A 23,919-nucleotide genomic window follows, 5' to 3' on the forward strand; every position below is an offset into this window, starting at 1 on the left:
TTATACAGGGCACCTAAGCTTTCTGGTTACCCTCAGAGAGGATACAAACTTGGAGAAGCTTTTACCTGTCTCACAGCAGAGAATATGCATCACATCCAATACTTGTCTTTTTCTCTCATAGAGTTGTTGTGTTTTTTAAGCCCTTCCTTCTTCCTCCTTTTGCCTCAAGGATGTTGTCCTTTGTCTGCTGGGCTCTTTGTCCTGTAGTTGATCTTAGTTCACTTGTGCCAAGCCATGAATCTTGACTGCAATATAAGTGCATCGTGTGGGGGTTTGCTTGTTGGTGGTGTGAAATGGTAGATTCTGTTGGTGCTTTGCATGAGCCAGGGATGATCATGGCTTAGAAAGGGTTCTGTGTGAAGTCCTTGCTGCTGAACATCCTACTGGTGCAGAAGGACCCAGGTCACGAGGAATGTGCTGTCCTCTTGTGAAACACTTACAGCACCCTCCATCCTTTTCTCCAACTGCCATTTTTAAGGAAGGAGAGATCTTCCTGTGGGACTTTTTAGGCAAAGGTAGGACATTTTAGAGGATGGGTCTCAACCTCTGAGCTTATACCTCTCAGTTGTTTTCTACTTGAAAACCAGAGTGGTGGGTGGTATTGCTGTTGTCTAAGTTGAGTCAAATTCTCACCTTTGCTTCCTGTCATATTAAGGTGAAGGTGTCACTTTGCTTGTCTTCTAAAAGGAGTAGCAGAAAACTGATGCTAAGTGTTGAATCCTGGCTAAACCAGATTTGCTTAACAGATAGTCATAAACCTCAGTGTATGTGTGATTCAGCTTATTTTTCCCTCTTTCCTCATGCAAAACAGGTAGTAAAATAATACATGGTCCTAAAGAAGAATCTCAGTGATTCCAATTTATCAGAGTGCTTAATTGAGTCTGTGAATTTGGCCTGTTAACTGATGATGATGAAGCTTCTCAGGGGGGCCCTATTAACACTAAAATTATTTAATATTTTATTAATCAATTACTGACTCTTTTATGCAGATAATGCTGCTATGGATGGTCCATTAATAAAATGTGTACTAAATCCCTAGAACAATTTTCTAAATGTTGAAAAATGACTGATTAATAGCAGACTCCTACTAAATGTTAAGAAAACAAAATCTACAATTTTTTTGGTACTAAAAGAAAATTACAGGTAACTCCAGATGAAATGATAATTACAACAGCAAGTGGCACTGTGATGGAGCAAATTAAATCCTTTAGGTATCTTGTGGTTATTTTGGATGAATCTCTACTTTCTCTAATCACTTGGATTATATTGTTCAGAGAGTAAATTTGTGATTGGGGGATTAATACACATATAATTTGACTCTGGATGCCAAGAGAATTGTAGCTCTCAATGCTAAATATTGTCAATTACTTATTCTGGTTGTATAATTTACGATGCAGCTTCCTGATAAATTCTGATTCTAATCCTATCAATATATAGTAGTTTTTGTGTTTATTTGTTCAGCTTGGTATGAAATATCATTGTATGTTGAATGAGAGAAAAAAAGGGAATCAGGAGCCCCTGGTTACCTGCTGTTCAGCTCATCACTACTACAGACTGCACTGGGAGCCTTTTAGGGCTCTTGCCTAATCTCTGGTGCTATATTCTTTCTCATCCCTCTTTACAACAGTGAAGAAAAAATTAGATTTTTCCGTCACAGGGATCACAACCACCTGCAAAGGCTTAAGAGCCTTCACCAATGCTGCCTAATACAGGCTCTTCTATCTATCACTAGATGAGGAGGTGAGAAAACCACTGGTCAGTGAAATACCTATCTTTGTTTTCTTATAAGGCAAGATACTTAAGGATGAGTCTGGCATTAGATATGTGATTAATCCCATTTTAATCAATGTGATTTAAGACAGATATGTTCTGAAGTACCTTGTTGAATATCGGTGTGGAGAATGATACACAGATTTTGAGATACAGATATATATATTGGATCTCTTTGTGGTTTGGGTTTTGGTGGTGGGTTTGTTTTTTTTTTCTTTCTCTGTTGCCTGAAGCAGAAAAGATACTCTGAGATAGCAAAAAGCTGAAGTCTGATTGTTACAAGCAGAAGTTTAGGGATATATTAAACATGTTCACATCTGTCATGAGTTTGAAGAAATTTTGGTAGCATTTGAAGTTTAGCTCAGTTAATTTTTTTTTTTTGCAATGATAATTTCATAGAAAAATATTAGGATTTTAGATGGGCTAAAAATAGTTGAACAATGGGCAAGGACATATTAAATATCTCTCTAAATTCCAGGACAGTGCCAAGGGATCAGGCAATACTGAGTACTCTTGAATTAAATGGGAACTTATTTACTACCACTGACGAGTCAGTAAGGGAAGCATTGAAAACATGTTCAAATAAGCACTGGAACAAAACAAACACCTGAGGCAGGGGCCCAAGTCACCCAAGATTTTATGTGACTCTCAGCTATTTAAAAAGTAACAGCTCAAAGGACCATGTGGACTGATTTCAACAAGAGCTTTACTGTACGTTTGTCACACATTTCTGTTAGTGATGAATAGCTCCAAGATATTTGGATCATTCCAGATGCAAAGTTTGGAGGGTTTTGTTTTCTTCTGTGATAGTGGCTAAATTCACTGAACATCTGTACACTGTGTATTTTTCTTAAATGAATCAGAATTCAGACTTGCCAGGATTGGGGTTTGTGTTTGTTTATGCATATTATCAAGGCTTAAAACGACACTTACCCAGTTTGCCATCAACACACTGCCATGGTTTAAGGGGAAGGGAAGAGAACCCCTGGGGATGTATGAGGAATATGTGAAAATCTGAATCACATAGATGCTCTTTTATTTACAACCATAATTTATTTTCTATTTAAAGACAAATTAAATAGAAAATTAAAGAAAACATAATATAGCTCTGGTTGAAGCAGAAAATTATAATTAAATCAGTGAACATCTGCATGACAGGGTATTTTTTAAAAGGAACTATTTATTGATTTTGATTTTTAAAAAGTGTGAGGAGTCTGTGACCTCAGCAGCCACTGACTCTGAATAAGTGGTGGATGCCAAATTGCCATTTGTGTCTTTCTGAAAAACATCCGTGTGTCCTCCTTGTGTCCAGTACTTTTGCTGATGTCTCTGTTCAAGGAATCCAAACTCACAAGTGTGGAGTTGCAGGATGTAAAAGTTGTTGATATTGACCATTGTATCAGAGAACTGTCGGTGTGTACTGACCTTGAAAAAATATTTTGCTGTGTAACTAAGTGTGCTGTGTGGCACATGCAGGTTTTTGTTTCTGCACAAAATCTGTTACCATGAATGCTGTTTGCATCTGTGTGTGATTAATGACTTCTGTCTCCAGTGTATGTACAGTAACACAACCAAGCAATGCACTGCGAGAGTCCCATAATTCCCTGAAGACGTTTCATCACAATGAGATGCATTTTCAGTTATTATGCATCTTTTTGTGTTCTGTTTTGGTATGAACAGACAAATATTTATTCCTTTTATACTAATTTCCTCTGTACCCTTCATTGTTCTAACTCATCTTATGCATGTGTTCACAGGAAAACTGGAGCTGAATGCTAAACCAGTAAGAGTAACATACACTGATAGCATAATGTATAAAAGCATCCTAAATTCTCTAGGAGAGAATTGTTATCTATGGAAGCTAAAATGTACTAAATTCACTTTTTGTATCATTATTTTGAAATTTAGGATTTGTGTGTGTGTGTGTAGGGGAGGATAGTTTTGCAAAAGGCAACTATTATCAAGGTGCTGAAATTAATTGGCTGCTTTAATTGAGGTAGATTACTAGCTAATGCTTTCTTGAATACAGTAATTCTCCTATTAAATTATCTTTGAATAATTACCTGAAATTTCTCAGCTGCAGGGACTGATGGCTATTTAATTGCACAGTGATGTTGCTATATAATTACTTAACAAGGTGTCCTTTAATAGTTTAATTCCCCTTTCCCAAGGAAAAAAAACCCTATGACTTCTATTTTTAAGTGCTGTGATTTTATTTATTAATTTACAGATAACTTTGTATCTGAAACAGTAAAAGAAAGCTATTTGTTGACTTGCTTTTAAAAGTAAGTCTTTTGATTGTTCAAGCATAGATTTGGACTCAGAAGCATTTTGGTACTAAAAAAGAAAGTGGTTAGGCATTCCTTTAGCTTCATTATATTTATTTTGTGGGTTTGTTATTTGGTTTATAATGTACTTTGAATGACACATTAGAAGCTCAGGTCTGATATTCAAAAGACCTAATTATTTGTGTGCTGAGTTTTGTGAACAGGGAGCTGTCCAGACAATGGTATCTCCTGAGCTGAAGCAAGGCAGACTGACCAGGAATATTAAACCTGTATTTATTCCTCCTGGTCGCAGAGAGTGAGGAGATTGTCTGCTTGCTGCTGGTTCCTGAGCAGTGAAAACAGCTATTTTGTAAAGATGTTGAAACAAAAGTTTGGACTATTCAGGGATCAAAAGACAAAAAGGCCCAAGATCGTGCCACAGGGTATAAGTTTCCTTGCTAGTTCAGGGATATAGTTTTTTTTGCTGGCAAGAAATACCCTACATTGAACAATACAAAACTTAACAGCTACAACAGAACTTGTTAAGTCAGAACTTGAGACTGAAGCTGGATAGAGCATTATGGAAAACTGGAGAGGAATGGTAGGATCATCTTACCTCTTCAGTTACATAAACATTTTAATCTATATGTGTCTGCTGAACATACAGGTTACCCAAAACATTACATTCTGACCCTTGAACAGAATCACAGAATGACTAGGGTTGGAAGGGATGTGGTCCATCTAAAATGTGAGGGTTTTTTAATTTCCTTTTAAAAACAGAATTATATGCTCATAGGAGTTACTGATCAGTTTGAGTTTCACACTGCTTCCACTGATCCACAGAAAGTGCAATCTATGAGCATCTCCTCCTGGGAGCCTAGCTCTGCTCTCCAGAGGCTTGAGCCTTTGATTTTTAACATGCCAAGTTCTATCCTAAATAGCCTTCAACATGTATGGCAGCCTTTTACAATGAGATTGGTGCAGAGCACGTACAAAATAAAAATGTATGTCACTAACACACCTTTTCGAACCTCTTTGAGGAAGAGTTCCAAAACCCCTATTTCTGTATGCCACTTTAAAACCAGAAGGGAATGATCAATCCAGTGTTATAGAAATAGTCTCTGTCCAGAGGGATTTTTTAGACAAATCTCTAAAGGATAAAGCCAGCAGAAGAATGGCTGCACTGGATCAGAGCAAAGACACACGTAGCTCAAGCTGTCAGGAATGAAGGCATCAGTACCACATGTTATTTCATGAACATACAATCCTTGATTCATACCATCTAGTGTTATCTCCACTTCTATCAGAGTGGAATAACAAAGGGGCTTTTTAATATCCATTGATCTTGCAAGCCTGATAAAGGATATTCATTGCCTGATATTCAAAGATGTTCAACTTCACAAGATGACCAACAAATCAGGCACTAAAGATTAGATTTTTAATCAGAATAAACTGTAGAGCTGTTGACTGGATGGGATTTTTGTCAATTTGCATAAATAAGACTGAAAATTACTTGATATTCATAATATTTTCCTTTATGCTTCAGTCAGGGAGTGGCATACCCAAGAATAAAAGCACAAATCCATCTCTTGTCTTCTTCTAATTTCTTAGTAGCTTATTATCAGCAAGATAGTTTTTTCCTTGGGTAAGAGAATACTTGGGCCTTTATCTCATTTGATCTTTAAAAAAAATTGTAGTCTTTGGAGAGTGCCCCTAGAAACTTCTACCAGAGAAAAGTGGCCCAGGGTGTATCTGGGATTGAAAAGCTCCATGGAGGAGTTGAATATGAGCAGAGCTCTTGGCCACTCCTCTCTTACAAGTATCACTGTTCCTCTTTCACCCAGAGCACTCAGGATGTACTGCTGGAATTTTCATTAAAAGTTTGTAATGACATAGGAACATAAATATTACATGTTTGTACTTTACTGTACCCAGAGGTCTAAAATTGTGACTGGAGCTCAGCTGTGCTAGGTCCTGTATGGTGTTTTTTATTAAAATCCTAGACTCAAAACACTCCCATCCTGAAGCTCCTTCAGCCTGCTGGGGGTAGGTGGTGTGAAGGATATGTGGTGTGATGTACACAGAAAAATTAAGGGACATAGGAGGCACCTCTCCAGAACATTTCCAAGTCTCCCAGAAGTTTGTAAGGCTCTTCTCTGTTTTTCTTGCTTTCTTATTCTTTTCTTTCTTTGTTTTCATTCTTCTTTGCTTTGACCTCTGCTTGTTCTTCATCTCTTTCTCCCCCCATGCAAACCCTCCCTTTTCATTCCTGACTCTACTTCACTCCTCCCCTCACTCATTCTCTTCAGCATTGCAGCAATGGTAGTCAAAAGAAGAAAGGCACAGAATTATCTGTTACTAAATGGGTGGTGCTGATGGAAAATTAGGGAGGAGGAAAAGAGGAATTAATTATCCATAATGTAAGGGTTAAGAAATAAGATTTTCCCAACTAACACTAATATCTGAAGAAATCCTAAATTTCTGAGAAATGTGAACATTCCTTCATCAGAAGGCTCTGTAGCTATACTGTTAGAAAAAGAGAGGGTCAAACCTTGTTTTTATCCCTGCTTTCTGTAAGTAACCTGCAAATAGATTTTTTTTTTCCTCAAGGTTGCAGAGCATCTGCTGCTCCAATTTCGCCACTTCTTAGGAAGGATGAGGTGTAATTGTAATCTGTTGCTTTGAGATCTTTCTATGAAAGCCATGAAACAAGTACAAGATATTATTGCTAGAAGGCAGTGTGTGTAACCAGTCACTGGCTAGAAGATCACCCGTTAATTTTTGTTTTGTTTATTTTTAAAAAGGTATGTGGCTGGTATGGAGAATATGCCAAGTCAGCTGGATGAGTCAGCACAGGCAACACAAAGTGAGTGAGTTTGGTTTTCCTTAAAGAAAAATATTCACACTCCAAGTCAATTTATTGCAATATTACTGCAATTACAAACCCAGAAAAGTGCTGTTGACATTTTCTTAGGGTTTTTTATTGGAAATGTGGTTCCATATCCACCTAGTGGAGGAGCAGACAGTTAAGATACTCTGTGTCTGTGATTGTTTACCCTAAAAAAAAAAGGAGAAAAAACCATAGCCTACACATGTTATTTTTTTCAGCACTGTCCTTGAGCAAAAGCTAATAATACGTATTTACACTAGACTGCTTGTGTCCACAGATTTTTCTTATGAAAACTTCAGAATAGTGATAACAAAAAGCATTTTTCCTTGTAAATATGTTTTGCAAATATGTCTGTGTTGGTGTGAAGTCTCACTGACCACTCAGCAGAACCAATGAGGTTTTTGAAAATCAATCCTTTTCTGCTCTGGAGTGGAAACACATCAAACATCACCTCAGAACGTATGAGCAGACACTATTTTTGTGGGCATTTTGACTTTATATTTACAAATTAGGCAGAATGCTGATAATGTCCAAATAACCTACTATAAAATACAAAAGGCAAATCTGATTGCAGAGTCATTTCACTTGAAGGAACATGCAAGACGATAAGCAGATGCTTAGACCTTCTTTAACCCTATGCAATGCTAGGGCTGGAGAGTGACCTGAAATTTGAGAGGGGAATTAATAGGACATAAAGTTGGTGGCAATGGCATAATATTTACCTCCTTTGCACTATTTCATATACAAAAGTAACTAGAGGAAAAGATTGTGGTCTTCCTCCTGATGTTTTTGCTGCTACAAATGTGAGGTTGGATCAAGTACTGAATTAAACAGCAATGTTTGGGTTGTGCTTGGTGGTTTTTTTGTTGGGAGTGTGGATAATGAGTCATCACAAGGCTGCTCTGGACTGTGGGGTACCAGCAGGGGAAGGAACTGAACTGCTGTCAGACATTGCCAGCAATGGCAATTGCAGACAGGGATCACACAGCTCTGTCCAGAAATGCCTGTGACGAGCACAGTTTGGTAAATCCATGAATCCAGGCCTCAGTTTCCTTAGCTGTTCTGTTAGCACTTAAATGAAGAGAAAGTGCTGATATTTGCTCTTTCTGAAACTCCTTTTTTAAAATTAAGTCTTATTCTACGCAGGTTATTGCCTGCCCCCCATAAGCTCTATTGGGTTTAATTTCTTAACGCCAGATGGGGGGTGACTTTCCAATAGGTGTGTGATTTTTCATTTAGAATTACATCCTCAATTGAGGACTGAGGGAAAAATAGCACTTGTGTATTTTTTATGTGTTTCTTACAATTTATTTTTTTTTCATACCTCAATTGGTGAGAAGAGCAAATGAGTTATTTTTCACTTAATGGTTATAACAAAAGTTGTATGTCATCTTGGATATTTAATGCTTTTTCAGAATGAAATGTAGCCATAATGTTTGGGAAGTTTTTAAAAAAATGAAATTTTCTTAGGATGGAAATACCAAATATGTTGAAAAAATGCAAATTTTTAACATTTAGTAGCTTTAAACGTTTTTTAGTAGATGACTTTTTCTCTTGGATGAAGTATGAATGTGACAGTGAGCGTTGAAAGTTTTGCTTCTCCTTGTAATTTTTTGATATGCCTTCAGAGAATGGGGTGAGCTGAGTCCTGTTGGAGGGATGGAGGGCAACAATTTCCTTTGTGAGCTACAGGCCCCGCTTTAAGGAGTAGGAGATATCAAAGATTACAGGATGGGAGAGCAAAGATCACCACTACAGAACTGAAAGCCAGCAGCTCGCTCAGGGGCTGTCAGGTGGCAGGGGAGGAGCACTCAGCATTCAGGAATGCCTTCAAGGCAGCAGAAGGAAGAATTTACTGGGGAAAGTCATTTGTTAATCAAAGTCCCTGAGTATGCAGGAACTGGGCATGGGGGCAAGGACCTGCCTGTAAAGACACAAGTGGGTGCACAGTTAGTGCTGTCTGTGTCATCTTTATTTCAGTTCTGTCCAACATTACTTATAATAAAAGAAATATTATAATAATAAGAAATAAAACCACTGATACCAGATTAGTCAAGAATTGCCCAGATAAAGCTGCTATAGAAATACAAACATAGTTTTATATCAATGGCAATGGTGCTAAGTTTGTATATGTGAAGTGTGCCTTTACATACTTCACACATTTCATTTTCTTTAACCTCATCACTTAGTTTCATTATTATTCAATTATTTTTTGAGAAGTTATCTCTAATATCTCTCTTAGCTGCCTGATGCATATTTTAATCACAGAATAGAAATAAAGTTCTCAGATCTCAGTTTTGCATGAAATATCTGAACGTTTGCCTGTCTCAGTACATGGGAGTTCACATGTCAGTCATGTGGCAGGTCCCATCTGGGTGTTTGACTCTCTCACATGCTGGGTTTGTGGGGTCTCCTTGCCATGCTCAGCTGTGGTCTGCAGGTACATCCAGGGAGCCAAACTCTCAGGTGGCTTCCTGGATTAAAGGTCTCAATTGGGTGGCTGATCTCCCTCTGCTGCTGAGCAGCACCAGAGCTTCTCACCTGCTGAGGTATCCCAATACCAGGCTGAAGGTTAATAGGATCAACTCTAGCACCTGGGATGCTGAGGCCAGAGATGATCCTTACCTCAGTCTGTCACCAAAGGTAGAGCCCTGTCTGTAATACAGAGTGCTGAGTGGGGACAAATCAGTGAGTTCATGTCCATGAGGCTGAATACGTATGGTAGGGTTTCTGTCAAAAGGATGTGTTCATTGCTGTTCCTTGCCTAAAGTAACCTGAAAATACGGAAAGATGTTGAGACATGAGGTCACTGTGTGAAGGACAAGTTTTTCAGTTCAAGTTGGCAAAATAAATTGTTTTGTCATAAAACAAAAGAATTATCATTTTTTTATAAAACTTAAAATGCCTTACCCTGAAGCAAAGTAACTGTATCCTCTTCAGCCTTATTTCTTGTCATGCTGTAGAAAACACTGGGTTTTGATCAACTGATTTGTATATCTGGTTCCTGTTTCTATCTGGTTCCTGGTAATCATGGATGATCAAGACCTGTGAGATATAGTAGCTGTCCTTCAATATGCCAAGTATAACATTACAGAAACTGTGTTTTTAAAATGGATATATTAATCCAGCAATTTTAGATTTTGTTACAAGAATCTTTTCTGATACTTTATTTATAAGGATGTAGTTTCAGATATGCTTTGGAGTAGATAGAACTGAGACAGGCTCTCCTTTTGTGTGGAAAGATTGTGAGGGTTTTCTCCTACTTTTGGTGGAGGGCTAGTAGTTGTTTCCCTGGTACTTCTTGAGGTGATGGGAAGACAAATTTTGGTCATCATGGAGGTTCAAAATTAAACATTTTTTAATACTACCCCTCCAGACAGAGTGCTCAGGTGTTATAGCAATTACATCTGATATCAAATTTGAAGTTCTGCACATATAATTTATTGCTAGAAGCAAAGTTAATAAGATTGCTCTACCTTTAAATCAATACTTTATTACAAGCATAAATCTTAGAATAAAATTAGAGTTGCAAATTAAGTTATTTGGATCAAACACACTGGGTTGAACTCAGGTTCTTCGGATAACACAAGTTGAACTAGGTCTTCTTTTGTGGATCTCAGCAAAAAAATAAGATATCAATTCCAAAATTTCATATCAAGGTGTCCATGACTCTTCTTTTCACAGCCTCTTGTGATTCTATTTTACACTCTCTTCTTTTCTTTTCTTGAATCTTGCAGCTTTCTTCTGTCTCAAATTCTGGATATTGGGTATTCACTTCTCAGTACTAGGGGAATACTTACCTTGTTTCTGACTTTCTGCTGAAGTTTCAAGTTCTTGTTATCTATATGATAAGAGATAATATATTTATACCCCCAAATAGTCATGAAATATTCTGCTCTCTGATTTAGATTTATTTAATCTATTCAAATGATAAAGACTGAAACACAGGCTATGCATGTAAAGTTGGCATTCATGTGCAGCTATGATATCTCAAATAGCAAACCTACAATCACTACAAAAAAGTACAACGTAATTCTAGCTGGCCTTAAGTCATTACCCTCAAATTACATATTTTATTAGAATTATACTACCACCTAGGGACACTTAGAAGTCCACCTTAGATCCTGCTTCCAAACCCTGGGTTTGTTAATAATAATGGAACCTTTTTTTTCTTTTCTTTGTAGGTAGGAGGCAGAGTTGGGACATTCTTAACAAGATATCTGGCATTGAATCTAACTAATAACTAATAATACAATTTAAAAGAAAACAGCATCCTCTTAAATTCTTGAACTTTTGTAGGCCTTTCAACAAAAAAATCGAGTTATCCTTATTGTAATACATTGCTTTTGAAACCTTGAAGATCCTTATATTTGGCTTGAAAATATTTTGGTTACTATCATTCAAACAGTGATGCTCAACAAAGAGCAGGCAGGTGATGTTGGTGCCCTTGGTTTGGGTTGCAGCCAGGAGGGGGCACAACAAGTGGCTGTTCCCTTTCACCCTTTAGGAAGTTCATGGCATAATTGGAGAAAATTTTTGCATGGTTCCATACAGCACCTTTTTATTCCACTTCTAATGTGTGAGGGAAATAGTGGAAAGGAGAAAGAGGAACAGTGTTACGTAATAGGAGAAATGCATTTTCATTTTCTTTTCCCTCACATCTTTCTTTGCGTTTTATGCATCTTTAGTCTTCAAATAGTGCTTAAGACACAAATTTCAGAATAGTTTTCTTTAGTTATAATAAAAATCAGTTTTTCTAGATTTTTTAATCTGGAACAATGTAAAAGGTTGTCATGAATATGGTTTATAGGCATGTCATTCACATGTGAGAAGTGTAATCAAATCCATGGGTCCTGAGGGTCTACAAAGTCAAAGCAATAGTTAGATATGACATTTTTTACTTTGGGTAAGACTTTTAGCACGTTGGGCAATTAAGTATTTGTGTGCACCAAGTATGTGCTCAACTGCTTGTATAATTTCCATGAATAGCTGGTTGCACACATAAGTACATAATTAATTAGCTGCTTGTGCTATTAACTGCCGTGGAAGCTCAGTTATATTAGTTTGATTGTTTAGGAGTCTGTGTGAGAAATTTTTAGTGCTTGTCAGATACAAGAGTAGAGAAAGAATAAACTATAGATATATGTAAGTATTATCCATACACAGTTGTCTTCATGAGCCAGTAGGTGCTATTTTAAAAATACTGCCTAATTGCAAAATGTCCAAGAACCATTTTCAACCAGCTTCATTCTGACCTGTAAATCCAGACAATGCTGTCATATCCGTCTTTTCCTCACGTGTTTAAACTTCAGTAGCAGTTTTTCTGTACAACTCTACATCACCAACTTGGCCACAGATCTTGGTTTTTAAATATGAAACATTTGTGAAGGAGGCTGGAGCCCAAGAGCTGAAGTTGATGAAAGTTTCTTCCTTGCCTTCACCAGCCTTTGGATCAGGCTCATCAAACCCTGCGAGGGGCAGGTTGCTTGCACAACAGTTGTAGAGGCTCTCCCCCATGAATGAATAAACCATTTATAATTGTACTTTGTAAAGTGCACAGCCTCCATAAATGGGATGAGATTTTTTTTTTTTCCTCTCTGAATTGAGCTCTTTGTACCGAAATGTGTAGTTAGCACAAATATTCATCCTGCTCTGCTGTATAAACTGAAAGGGCCCAGAGGAAGCTTGAACGTGCAAGTCACACTGACATTTTGCTTCTTGGTCCTTTGCCCTGATATTGTAACATTGCTGTTTCCCGGCAAAGGCACAAGTGGGGAAAATACCCAGCTAATATGAGAAAACTTTAACTCTTCATGAGTGATAAAATTCAGGGCTGAAATGGTGATGTTAATAAGTTAATTCCCTGATTCATTTTATATCTGTGAGTTTTAGGAGCAGGAACCTCACACAGTTATGAAGCAGAAGAGATGTGTGTAGACTGCTTATTTGTTGTAAACCAACAGTGAGTCCTACAGTACTTAGAAGGGAACTATAATTGCTGTAAGCTTTTCCTCTTCTGGGGCGTATAGTACTCTGATCTTCATAATCTTGGGTATTGAGAAACTGAATAACAGTTGTCTTGTTTAAAGTGAAAAACATCAATTGCATCTCTCCTCCCTGACTCTTACCCTGGCAGTATTGCCTTGAAAAGCAATTTTCCTCCAGAAGCACTGACACATTAGTGTCCTTAAAAATTAAGATGTTGTTTCATTAGTCCTTCAGATTCTGAAAGCAAGTCACCATCAGTACTCTTTATTTGAATATGTTATAAGAATATAAAAAATACAAGGATGCACTAACAATTAGGTCTGCATATTTTAGACAAAAAGATGTACTTTTCGTGTGCACCATTTGTGGTGGAATGTTGCCTTGATCAGAACTAAGCTTCAGAATTAAGGAAGCTGTAATAATTATCGTCCCTGTGAAAATACGTAATACTTTTATTTTTCTAGCCAGGATCTCACTACATGTTTTATCTCAATGTCTCTCCATTGGTATTTTCCTTCAAAGTCACATTAGAAATAACTAATAGGCAAAAATACTCGTACACATGCTTCAGAGAACCAGAAACAAACAAATAAAGCCCCCCAAGTAATTGTCAACCCATGTCAGCAATTCAGTTATTAGGATCACATAAACCCATGTCTTATATATTCCACCCAGAATTGTTTTAAGGTCCTTGTATGCATAGAATTTTGAAATATATTATTTGAATATAAAAGTAGATTATGTATTTCCCCTGTGGCTGGCCAAATGTCTTTCCAACAAAGGGTAAAATAAGAAGGCTATTTTTTTGTGTAAAAGGGTGATCTTTTTAGTCATGCTTGATTGCTTTTTCAGGACTGTCTCCATTTATAATGAGATATTCTTGGACTCATTTGAACCAGAAAGTTTAGTAAAATTGTTACATTTTTTACATAAAATACCTTGAATTATTGAAGCTGTCTCAAACTCAGTATTTTTAAATATGTGTGATATATATTGGATTTTTTCTTCACAGACTGAAAGTGGCAGAAATGGAAATATATTTAACATATTTACAAGAAATATTTGTTTTAATCTCTCATACTTGTCAGCACTTCACACTAATTTAGTCTTATCTGCTGCTAAGGAGTTACACAGTAAGGGATGCACTTGTTATTCAAATCCCTATTAATGTTTCATATCATAGTTTGGCAAGAAAGCTGTTACTGTATTGGGCTGTGATACAGGAAAGTTTTAATTATCTGTACTTTTCAGAAAACTTGGCCTAGGACGTCTATGCTGAGAACAATGATGTGAATTTACTTTTATCAGCAGTTTAAAATTACATTATAAAATGTGTTCTGTGATACTGTTCTTATAAGATCTGATGTGCAATGAAATGTGCAGAGCTTGAGGAAAAAATGCATTTTTATTATAATCACAGTACCCAGATAAAATGGCAGGTGTGCAATGCTTTAGAAATATTTATTTGTAGTTAAAGATAAATTTCACATTACCTACGTTTCTGTTTCACTTTTGGAAAATACACAATCATACTTCCATGCTTAGCTTGAGTCCAGTACTTCCATTACTCTATGTTTAATGTTTTCAATGTATTTTGTAAAATATTTCATTGTAATGTTAATAGAGCTTACTTGAGCATTTCTGTAATTTACAGGCAAAAAAATCTCTATCAGTTGTAGATCAAGTAGCAAAACCCTCCAGCAACTCTTTTTCAAAGGAACAAGTTGTAATCCAAAATTTTATTTTGCAGTATATTCTTCAGGCAGCATGAGAAGCAGCTCTTTTACTTCTGAACCCACAGCAAAAAACCCGTGTCTCGTCTCTCCTGTAATTGTCCATTCTTTTTATAAGATTTATTTTTGCCTGTGGTGCTGAACTGAAAAAGTCACCCAGCTAAAATGTAGTTACTTCATTTCCAAGTAAAAACAATAGTGTTTTCATGTCCGTACTTATTATTATTCTGAGAATGTACTAATTTGTTACATCCAAGATGACGGTTAGTTTGGGCCATGAAAGGGGCACTGTGCCAACCACTGCAGTTAAGTAAAAGGACTTCTTTCATGGGAAGTAGTGGGACAGAAAGTAGCCCGCGGTGCATGTGGGTACAGGGAGGCAGATTGCCAGCAGAGTCATCCTGGTATCAGGCTTGGCTGTGTTGGGCTCTGAATGAAGCTAAAACTATGATTTCACTAAATGTCGGCGTGGGCAACCAAATTTTCAAGCCACTAGTGCTCCAAGGAGCAACTGATAAATGTTTTATCCCTGCGGGCTGTAGTTGATGTTGCACAAGGATTTTGCATGTGCTCAATGCATTATCATTCTTGGCATTAAGCTTAGATAATTGTCTACTTATATTGAGCCTGTAATAGCAAAATACAAGTGAAGAGGCATGTTTTACAAAGTAAAACTATGAAATAGGTTTAGCTATATTACTATGGATTTTTTTTTTGTTCTATCCTACTAAATTTGAATGAGAATGAAGTATGATTCTATACCTTAATTCTGCTCAAACCAGGGTGGTCTCATAATTTTGTTTTACATGCATGACATTGCTTAAGGTCATTAGTTGTAAATCTTAGTATAAAAAGACTGAAAATATATTCAGTACTTTGTAGTTACCGAATACATATTTAAAAGCCTCTATGAAAAGTCGGGACCTACATGGCAGATTTTCAGTTGCTGAATGGTCAATTTAATGATGTAGATTAGCTGTATCTAAACAGTAAATGGAGATAGACTGTTGCAAGGCTTTGATGAATCTCTCTGATGGATATCCCAGTTGATCAATTTTCTAATTTTAGAGATTAGTATTCTGCTTTTCAATCCTAATATACTCTCTGGTTACATTAGTTTTGAAATTTAACTTAGATCAGGTATATCTTCATTTACCTTTTGTTGTTGTTTTGCTGTAACTATTCTAACAAGCACAAATTAAATTTTAATTTGGTCTTTCTACTGTAATAGTCTCATTTTTTTCAGTCATTTTTACTTAGCATTACCTGATTTCTAATTAATTATTTAAATCACAATTGTATATTAAAAAAAAGCCTAGCATATTGCTTTAAGTGTTTTTAAAAGGTGGCTTGCATTCACAGATTTTGTTCAGCATAGTTAAATTCAAGCATTAAAAGTTTAGCAGCTAAAACTTTAATACAAAAAATTACTTCTTAATCACATAGATAATTACTGCAATAGCTCTGTATATTATTGCAATAGCTGTCCGTAGTTATAACCAACTTTACTATATATATAAATTCTGTTTATGCATTATCTATTGAGAAGAGATGGGGAGCTTTTTGTATAAATATGAAGAAATATTTAAGTAATTTCTTTTGGGAAAATCCCATTTGCTTTTGTTGCTTATGTTGCTGGAGTTGAAGTAGTTTCTATGTAAGTGTAAATTACTTGGGTTTTTTTAACATTTTCAATATGAAGGCTACTAGTGTCAATCCATTGGATAAAACACTTCCTCAAATATGTACAAATCCAAATAGGTTATGGAGTATACTATTAATTTCATCTTTACAAGTGCTGGATCTTTAACATAAAGAATGGTTAATTATTTGTAATAAAGCATTTAACTCCAGTGGTTTATTGCTGTGGTTTGCAAAACCGTGTTGAACTGCTTTCTTTTCATTTCACTGATGGTGGAACAAACATTTCTTTAATAAGGATACAGCACATTCTAATTTTGTTGCAGAAGCTTAGATAAGGATCAGGCCCCTCTGAATCACTGCTTTGACCTATGACATTGAAAGTGCCGAAGCGCTTTGGCAAAAGAAGAGTTAGTCATTCATTATTATGCACAGGACTTTCCAGCTCTAAAGGGGCTCTGTGCTTTCTCTCAGATAGACTTTGTTTGTTGGAAATGAGAACTGTATTTTGGCAGTAAAGGACAAGAACTGAAGCAACTCTGCAGGCAGACTCATTATGACATAATCCTTCATTAATCCTTATTCTCTATTAATAGATCATGACAGAAGTTTTGCTTTGGTTGACCATCTTCACCAGCAAGCTATGAGAAAGCAGTAATAGACAAAGACCCAGATAATAGACCCAAGATCTTCTTTTAGGGCTATCATTTTATTTACAATTTTAAGGAACTGTTAGAGCGTGTTACCTTGGAGAAGTTAGTATGCCAAGTGACCTGTTTTCTTCAAGTGCAACCTGGCTTCGAAATCTGTGTCTTAGAAATGTGATTTATCTCTTGGAAAATGGATTACTTATATCACTTACCTGGTAGAAAAACACATGGTAAAAATTAGGTGTTGATTGCAGACTTGCTGCAGGAAAAATGTAGGGAGGGATGCAAGGGTCCATCTGTAGTGGGGGTGGCAGATAAACAGGAAAGGACTGAAAAAAGAGAATGGAAGTGGCATGTGAAATGAATGTGGCAAAATTTGTCAAAGAGAAGGAAAATTTGAGAGCTTTTTGTTTCAGAGAAAGCTCAGGAGAAAAGCCCACCTAACTGCAGAGTGTTTGAGAATGTGTTTTTGTAACAATAGTTTTTGTATCTGTTGTACTACTTGTTATAAAAATAAAAAACCAAACGTGTAAGTCAAGAATAGTGAGGTTCATATTTGCCTATATAGCAATGTATAGTCCTATAATAGACAGACAGTGGAAAAACAAATGCTGAGGAAAACCAAATAAATTAAATATTCTTGGTGGATTGTTGACCCTTGACTAAGTTGTGCCTGGTTCTTGTTGGAGCTGGATTTACTTACATTAGATCTTGACTCTGTCATGGCCACAGAACTTCTAGATTAGTTTGCTTATCTGCTGAGGTGTTCCTGTAAGGCTGCTGATGACAGAGCAGGCTACTGGGCTTTGTTATACAAATTAGGCTTTGTAACATCTATTAATATTGCCAAATATAATTTGAATATAAGCCAAAATTTAATTTCTGAAGCAACTGTCTGTATTCTACAAAAGCATTTATTCATTTAAGCTGCAGTCCATTTAAACCATAATGATCTGTGATATTTAAGTTGTTTAAGAGAGTAAACTTGACTACCTCCATTACCTTCTGAGAAACTATGCTGATTTACATCCAGTGTGAATTAGATCACTAATGTTATTACATCTTCTTATGCTTTTGTAACTCTTTGTTATCATATATGCTGTAGTATCAGTTTGACTGGGGAAGAATGGTGTAGAAAATCCCATTATTTTAGAAACTGAGTGAAGAAGGTTTGTTTTTTTAACACAGAAAGTGTATTGGATCTTTGAGGCACTTCCAGGATCCAGCACTTGGAGACACAGGTGAGAAAAACAAGTATATCTGAAAATATAATAATTACTAAGATAAGATGTTGTTTGCTTTTAGCAAGTCAGTATTTCATGCCTGAAAATCTCCATATATTATTCTTTTGTGTAGTTTCTTAACATCCTCTCCATACTATTCAGAGAGGTATGAAATATTAATAGATTGTTAAATTTTTCCTTAGGGAAGGTTCATAGTTCAAATAGAGGAGATATTGCAATGTGGTTTACAATTTATAATTTTTATTGCCATTTAGTGTAATGCTTTACACAAACAAAAGGTCTACACTTGCTACATACTGTGAGAAATTATTGGCAAGTGTGTTTTTCCCTCTGCAAGTAGCGCTTGTTACCTCAGCTTTTCTGCTGAGAATTTTGAATCTGATTTGGACATAACAGGGCCGTTCAGATATGGAGTTAGAGAAGAAACTGTAAAACAAAATTCAGAGTTTCTAAAGTATGTATGTGGTACTCTTGTTTTGCACTTCTTTGGGAGCAAGCACAATAAAACTTCTGAGTGTAGTTTTACTCTTCTCGCGACTCTACACATGCACATATAAAATATTGGTAGCTTTGACACAAGGTGTGGTTACAAAAAGGCCGTTGAGTGTTCAGGTCCTGATTAAGGCTCACTGCTTCAGCACATCTGGTTTTAATAGTTGCCTTCTGAAGAGATTTCTGATAGTAGGCAGCTCTTTAACCCAGCAGACAAAAGGCATAACAGGATGTAATGGAAGGATGCTGACGTGCCAAGTCTGGAAATGAGATACCAGTTTTTACATAAAGAGTAATTAACCCATCAGAGTGACTTAACTAGCAACAGGTTGGACCATCTATCTTATTGAACTTTAAAGCTGAAACATCATGTATTCAAATAGATATTGTGTCTTGAATGTAAGTAATAACTTGGAAGAAATACGTGAACTTCCGCGCTAGTCTGTTATATGTGGCTTTAAAATTAACTATTGTATTTTTCTGAAGTTCAATCATCATTCATAATTTACTGTTATACTACTGTATATGATTCAGGTTAAATCATCTCTGATTGCTGAAAGTTCTGTGGTAAGCCAAGAGAAAAAGAATTATTCATCATGTTTTCAACTATTCAAAACTGATGGCACCATGCTGGCTTGTGGCACTGCCATATTCATCCTACAAGAACCAGAATTGCTGCTAATGCCTATAAATAGTAACCCTATATTGTTATTGCATGTGGTGTCCTTCTTTTGGCACAGAAATCATGTCTCTGGAAAAAGTTATTCTCATTCGTCCCAGTCTCCTTATTAATCTCAGAAAAAAAGTGGGTTCAGCACACTCAATCAGCCATTTTCCTCATATGTTAAATCATAGAATTCAACTTTTCATCAGACACCATGGTAGGATCCAGGATGTAAGACAGGCATCTGTGTAGCATGGATTTCAATATTTTTTTTTTAAAGTTAGACCGATTTATTTTCAGAAGATGAGGTGTTGGCTGTGCTGGATTGCAAACTGAATGATATCATGCTATTGTGATAAAAACAATATAATGGATTATATATAGCAAGTTGTGAAACAGTCGTTTCTTGCTGCCTGTCACTGAAAAGACCAAGGATAAAAAATGATAGACTTAAGGTAGTAAGAAAGTTTTGTGATTTGAAAGAAAGAGGATCTTTCTAATAGTTTGTATGAAAAGTCACTAACATAATTTACATGGATATTCATGAAGTCACCATCATTACAAGCTTTTTAACAGGCAAACATCTGTCAGGAGTGACATAAGCACGGATGATCCTGCTTTTGTCAAGGGAGCTGAAGTTGAACAGTAGGAGGGTGAATAAAATGTGAAGGCCAGACTAGTATTTTAGGTTTCTGCCAACCATCCTCTCCCCTACTAAAACAAAGGTTTCTTCAGGTAACCCATAATATCCAGAGGATTCCAGGATTTTCTGTAGGCTGTCTCTGTATCAGTCAAAGGAGCAGCATAAGCCATAGGGGACTTTCTCTATTCTACTTCCAAGGGAAAGTGATTTGATGATAGAGACAGTAGTTATGGACATGGTTGTAGGACTTGAAATTAGCCAAATAATGTTGACCATCACCTCAAATGGGATGACAAGAAGCTCTAAAAGCTGTGACATCTCTCTGATCCTGTTTTTTTCCAGCAGTAACTATAAAAACAAGGAAATCTGGCAGGATAAGAAAGAAAAAAAGCCTGTAAAGTACATATTGTCCAGAAAGCTTGTGTTATCAGGTCTATGAGAAGGTCATCACCTTCACAGACAGGGTATCACCTAGAGCCATGGGGGATTTCACTTTCAAAGTCTCAGACCAGTTTGCATGGCACTGATGTGGCTCCCCCTTGCACATTAGCAGCAGTGGTCTTGGAGTTCTCATTTCACCATTCACATTTCCCCAGGGAATAGAAAATGGACCTCTGGAGGGGCCTATACTTCCTAATATTGGAGCGAGAGGAGGTTTCTCATCTGAATAGATCTTTTCCAAATTCTGAAGTGAACAGAACAAGGCCATGTAACTTGAATTTAATGAAATATGGTTTGTTCATCCAGAAGCTATTCAAGATGATGAAGGTGATCACCAAAAAGACCCCCCTGAACTTCAAAATATCTTCTTCTGCGTCTTAGAAGTACCTGATATTGTAGAAGTTCAAATTGCTACCAGTTCAAAGTCCTGTAGATATTCATAGCAGAACAGTGTACTTTGGGGAAAACATGTATAAATATATCTACAAATGGCCTTCTGATTTTGTTTTTTTCCATACCTGTAACTATCATGATGGATACCTTGTTGCTGGACAGGGAAGCTCAATGCTTTTGTGTTTAGAGAAAGATATATAAATGCATGATAACATTTTGGAACCAATGGATGATTTGCAGGTCCTGTAAAACCTCAGTGCAGCAAATCTTAGGAGATCTGATACAGAAAAAGTATTTTTGATTCTGCAGTAGCTGAGGTGTTTCAAGGTGTAGTACAGACAAAATTCCATAGCCTGCCCTTTTGGTTTTGATTGGTTTGGGGGTCTTGGTTTGATTTAGTTTTCTTTTAGTTTGGCATATCTGTAGATTTATGACTGATGGGAAACTCAGGCATGACAGATGTATTCCATCCTTTTTATGCCATTGTAGAAAGTCTGAGTACTGACAGAGTGTTTGCTCTCTTAATATTTCCAGGCAGAGTGACCTCTGCTCAGAGCACGAGAAATGATAGTGTATGTATATGAACTATGAGGCTCAAACTAGTTTCTGTAAATAGGTTCTCTCTAACTTCACAGGACAAGGGATTTCTAAGCCACTTCTTCTGATTGTGTTTCTGCTCACTCCTCTTTTGTCAGCTGTGGATGGCAGATCCTTGTTGTACTTGTATCAAAGCAGTTTTCTACACAATGCCAGCCAGAAATCAGCACTCTCATGTACTTAGGCTCCTTAAAAAATGCATTGGTAGATGTGGCAGTCAGTGCTGTTCATTACCATAAAAAGCATCACTTTACAAGTGTAACTCTTGTACAGTGTCTTTAAACAGTTACTTTTTGGCTTGGCTTTTCTGCTTGTAGCAATATATTGTATTATAGCTGTATATATACAGTAGAGAACCTAAGAATACTTATAATTTCTATGCTAACTGCTTATATATGTGTGTGTGTGTGTGTGTGTGTGTGTGTGTGTGTGTGTGTGTGTGATTGGACAGCTGGTAAGTGAGGTACTAGTTAATAGCCTGATGGCAGAAATTAGAGGTGTTACATGTAGGAAGAGGTCTTTTTTGGCACTGGAAGGAGTGATTCTGACTTGTTTTAGACTCTGGAGTGGTTTGGATGATCCAACACATGGAATAAAGTGAATCTAGGTACTCAAAGGAAGGTGAACGGAAATTGCCATTTTTCATGACCAGAGAATGAGTTTGATGTAGTGCCAAGTAAAAAACAAATATGTATAAATTTGTTCAAAAGATCTGCCAATAGCACAGAAACTTCTGGTGTCCCCAAGATGAATTTCAGATTCTGAAAGGAAAAAAAAAAAAGGCCAGAAAAACAGAAAAGAACAAAAGTAATTGAAAACATGTGATCCTGGGTCTTGTGTACAGATTTAATTAAGATCTCTACCTTCCAGTGCCTTTGCCAAACAGTTTTTGTAAACCTTCGGCAAAATATGTTGGCTAGTCCACACTTGGAGACACAGGCGTAATTTTCATGGTACAGAGGGAATCCCTTTGTTCAGAACTATGTTACTTCAAACGAGTATTTCATTAGGGTGAATATTTATGTAAATTTTGGATATGCTCTGTGTACTGGAAAAACTCTTCCCGAAAATACACATCGCATCAGTAATGAGTTGTTGTTGGTTTTTTTCCCACTGCCTTGTACCGTTCTTAGAGATGTAAAGCAACACATCTTATGTTTCCTCCCCTTTCTGCACACGGAATAGAAATTACAGCTACAGCTTAGCTTATTTTGCCTGTGGATCAATGCCAGAAAGCAGTTTTGAAGGTGTTTTAAAATGAAGACATCTGGCAGCTGGCATACTTACAATTCATTTGCCAAAGACAAGTTGCATGCTGTTGGAATTCTCAATTGAAGGTCATGCACCAGGTAAAAATCAGTCAGGTGGAGCTCGTGTGTGGTGAACCCACACACTTGAAGAATTGTTGGCTCAGGGACGTGTGGGTGGGCTAAACTGTGAATTATGTTTGTCAAATTTTTCCTCCTTAAAATGTGAAACCCAAAGCTAAAAAGAGGTCAGTAAAGCTGAGAAGAAATCACGAGGCTATGATATTTCAGTGGAACCACCATCAATTAGTTTGAGCAGAGAGTGCCAAAACCAAAAAAAAAAAAAAAAAAGGGGAAAGATGAATAACAGAATCTGACATAATGTTGGACAAACACTCTACTGTCAACTGAGTGGTCACACACTTTTTGCTCTCATTTTTTCAGTAAGAAATAGCCTGGAGGATTATTTGTACACAGCTTTGTACTGACAGTGAATTAGTAACACTGTGTCATTGTGCATTCAGTGATTCAGTGACAGCTCTGAGACTAAGCTGTTTACATTAATTGATGTTTAATGGTGTTAATTCAGTATGTTTTACCATTATAAACTTTCTTTCCATCAGTATGGTTATTTATGAAGATACTAATATTTCTAAATCAGGGGATCTGCACCCAGAATGGCTTTACACATGTTTACATGGAAAATACATGTTCTCTCTGCATGACATGGGGAAATGTTCAGTTTTACTGCTGCAAAAATAAAAGCACAAATTCTGAATTCTTCTGTCACTTCAGCTTCTCTTGCATTAATAGATATACTTATGACTTGAATATACACAAAAAAGAGGAAAATCTGGAGGAAAATCAGGCCTGGGATACATGTATGCTGCAACGTTTAAAAGTGGAACTGTAGCAGATTTTTCTGTGTTTTGCTAAATGGAAGTTTTAATGGGACATTTTAGAATGTTTTTCATTCAGGACTTGGTTAGATGTAGATAAACCTATAAATGAACTAATTCCTTTCGAAAACATTTTGGACAATACTGGGTCTGCTGAAGTATAAGAAGAACTGTCTTCCCTACTGTTTCTGAGAGGGGAAGCTAAGAAACTAATTGAGCAGCATTATTCACTTGGTAGGGTCAATACTAGTCCTTGTCAAGCAGTGGAGGGTATCAGTGGTTTCTTCTGCTTTGTAAGTACATAAAAAGGTGTTTTTGTCATATTTTACCCAAAGCTCTCTGGCAGGGGAAGAGAGATCC

The 23,919-nt window shown here is 36.7% G+C and overlaps 1 protein-coding gene across 5 annotated transcripts in view; it reads left to right on the forward strand.

Moving 5' to 3' along the window:
• Positions 1 to 23,919, forward strand: part of LOC135419504 (uncharacterized) — a 280,805-nt gene that overhangs the window by 119,615 nt on the left and 137,271 nt on the right. For all 5 annotated transcript variants that reach the window (XR_010433024.1, XR_010433025.1, XR_010433026.1 and 2 more), the window contains exon 3: positions 6,842 to 6,903. Coding sequence is in view for 2 of the 5 variants with exons in the window: in XM_064665930.1 (XP_064522000.1) it covers positions 6,842 to 6,903 (62 nt within the window). In the remaining 3 variants the exon portion in view is untranslated. The remainder of the gene's footprint in view (positions 1 to 6,841; positions 6,904 to 23,919) is intronic.

The sequence above is a fragment of the Pseudopipra pipra genome, chromosome 10, assembly GCF_036250125.1.
Source record: "Pseudopipra pipra isolate bDixPip1 chromosome 10, bDixPip1.hap1, whole genome shotgun sequence".
Taxonomy (NCBI): Eukaryota; Metazoa; Chordata; class Aves; order Passeriformes; family Pipridae; genus Pseudopipra; species Pseudopipra pipra.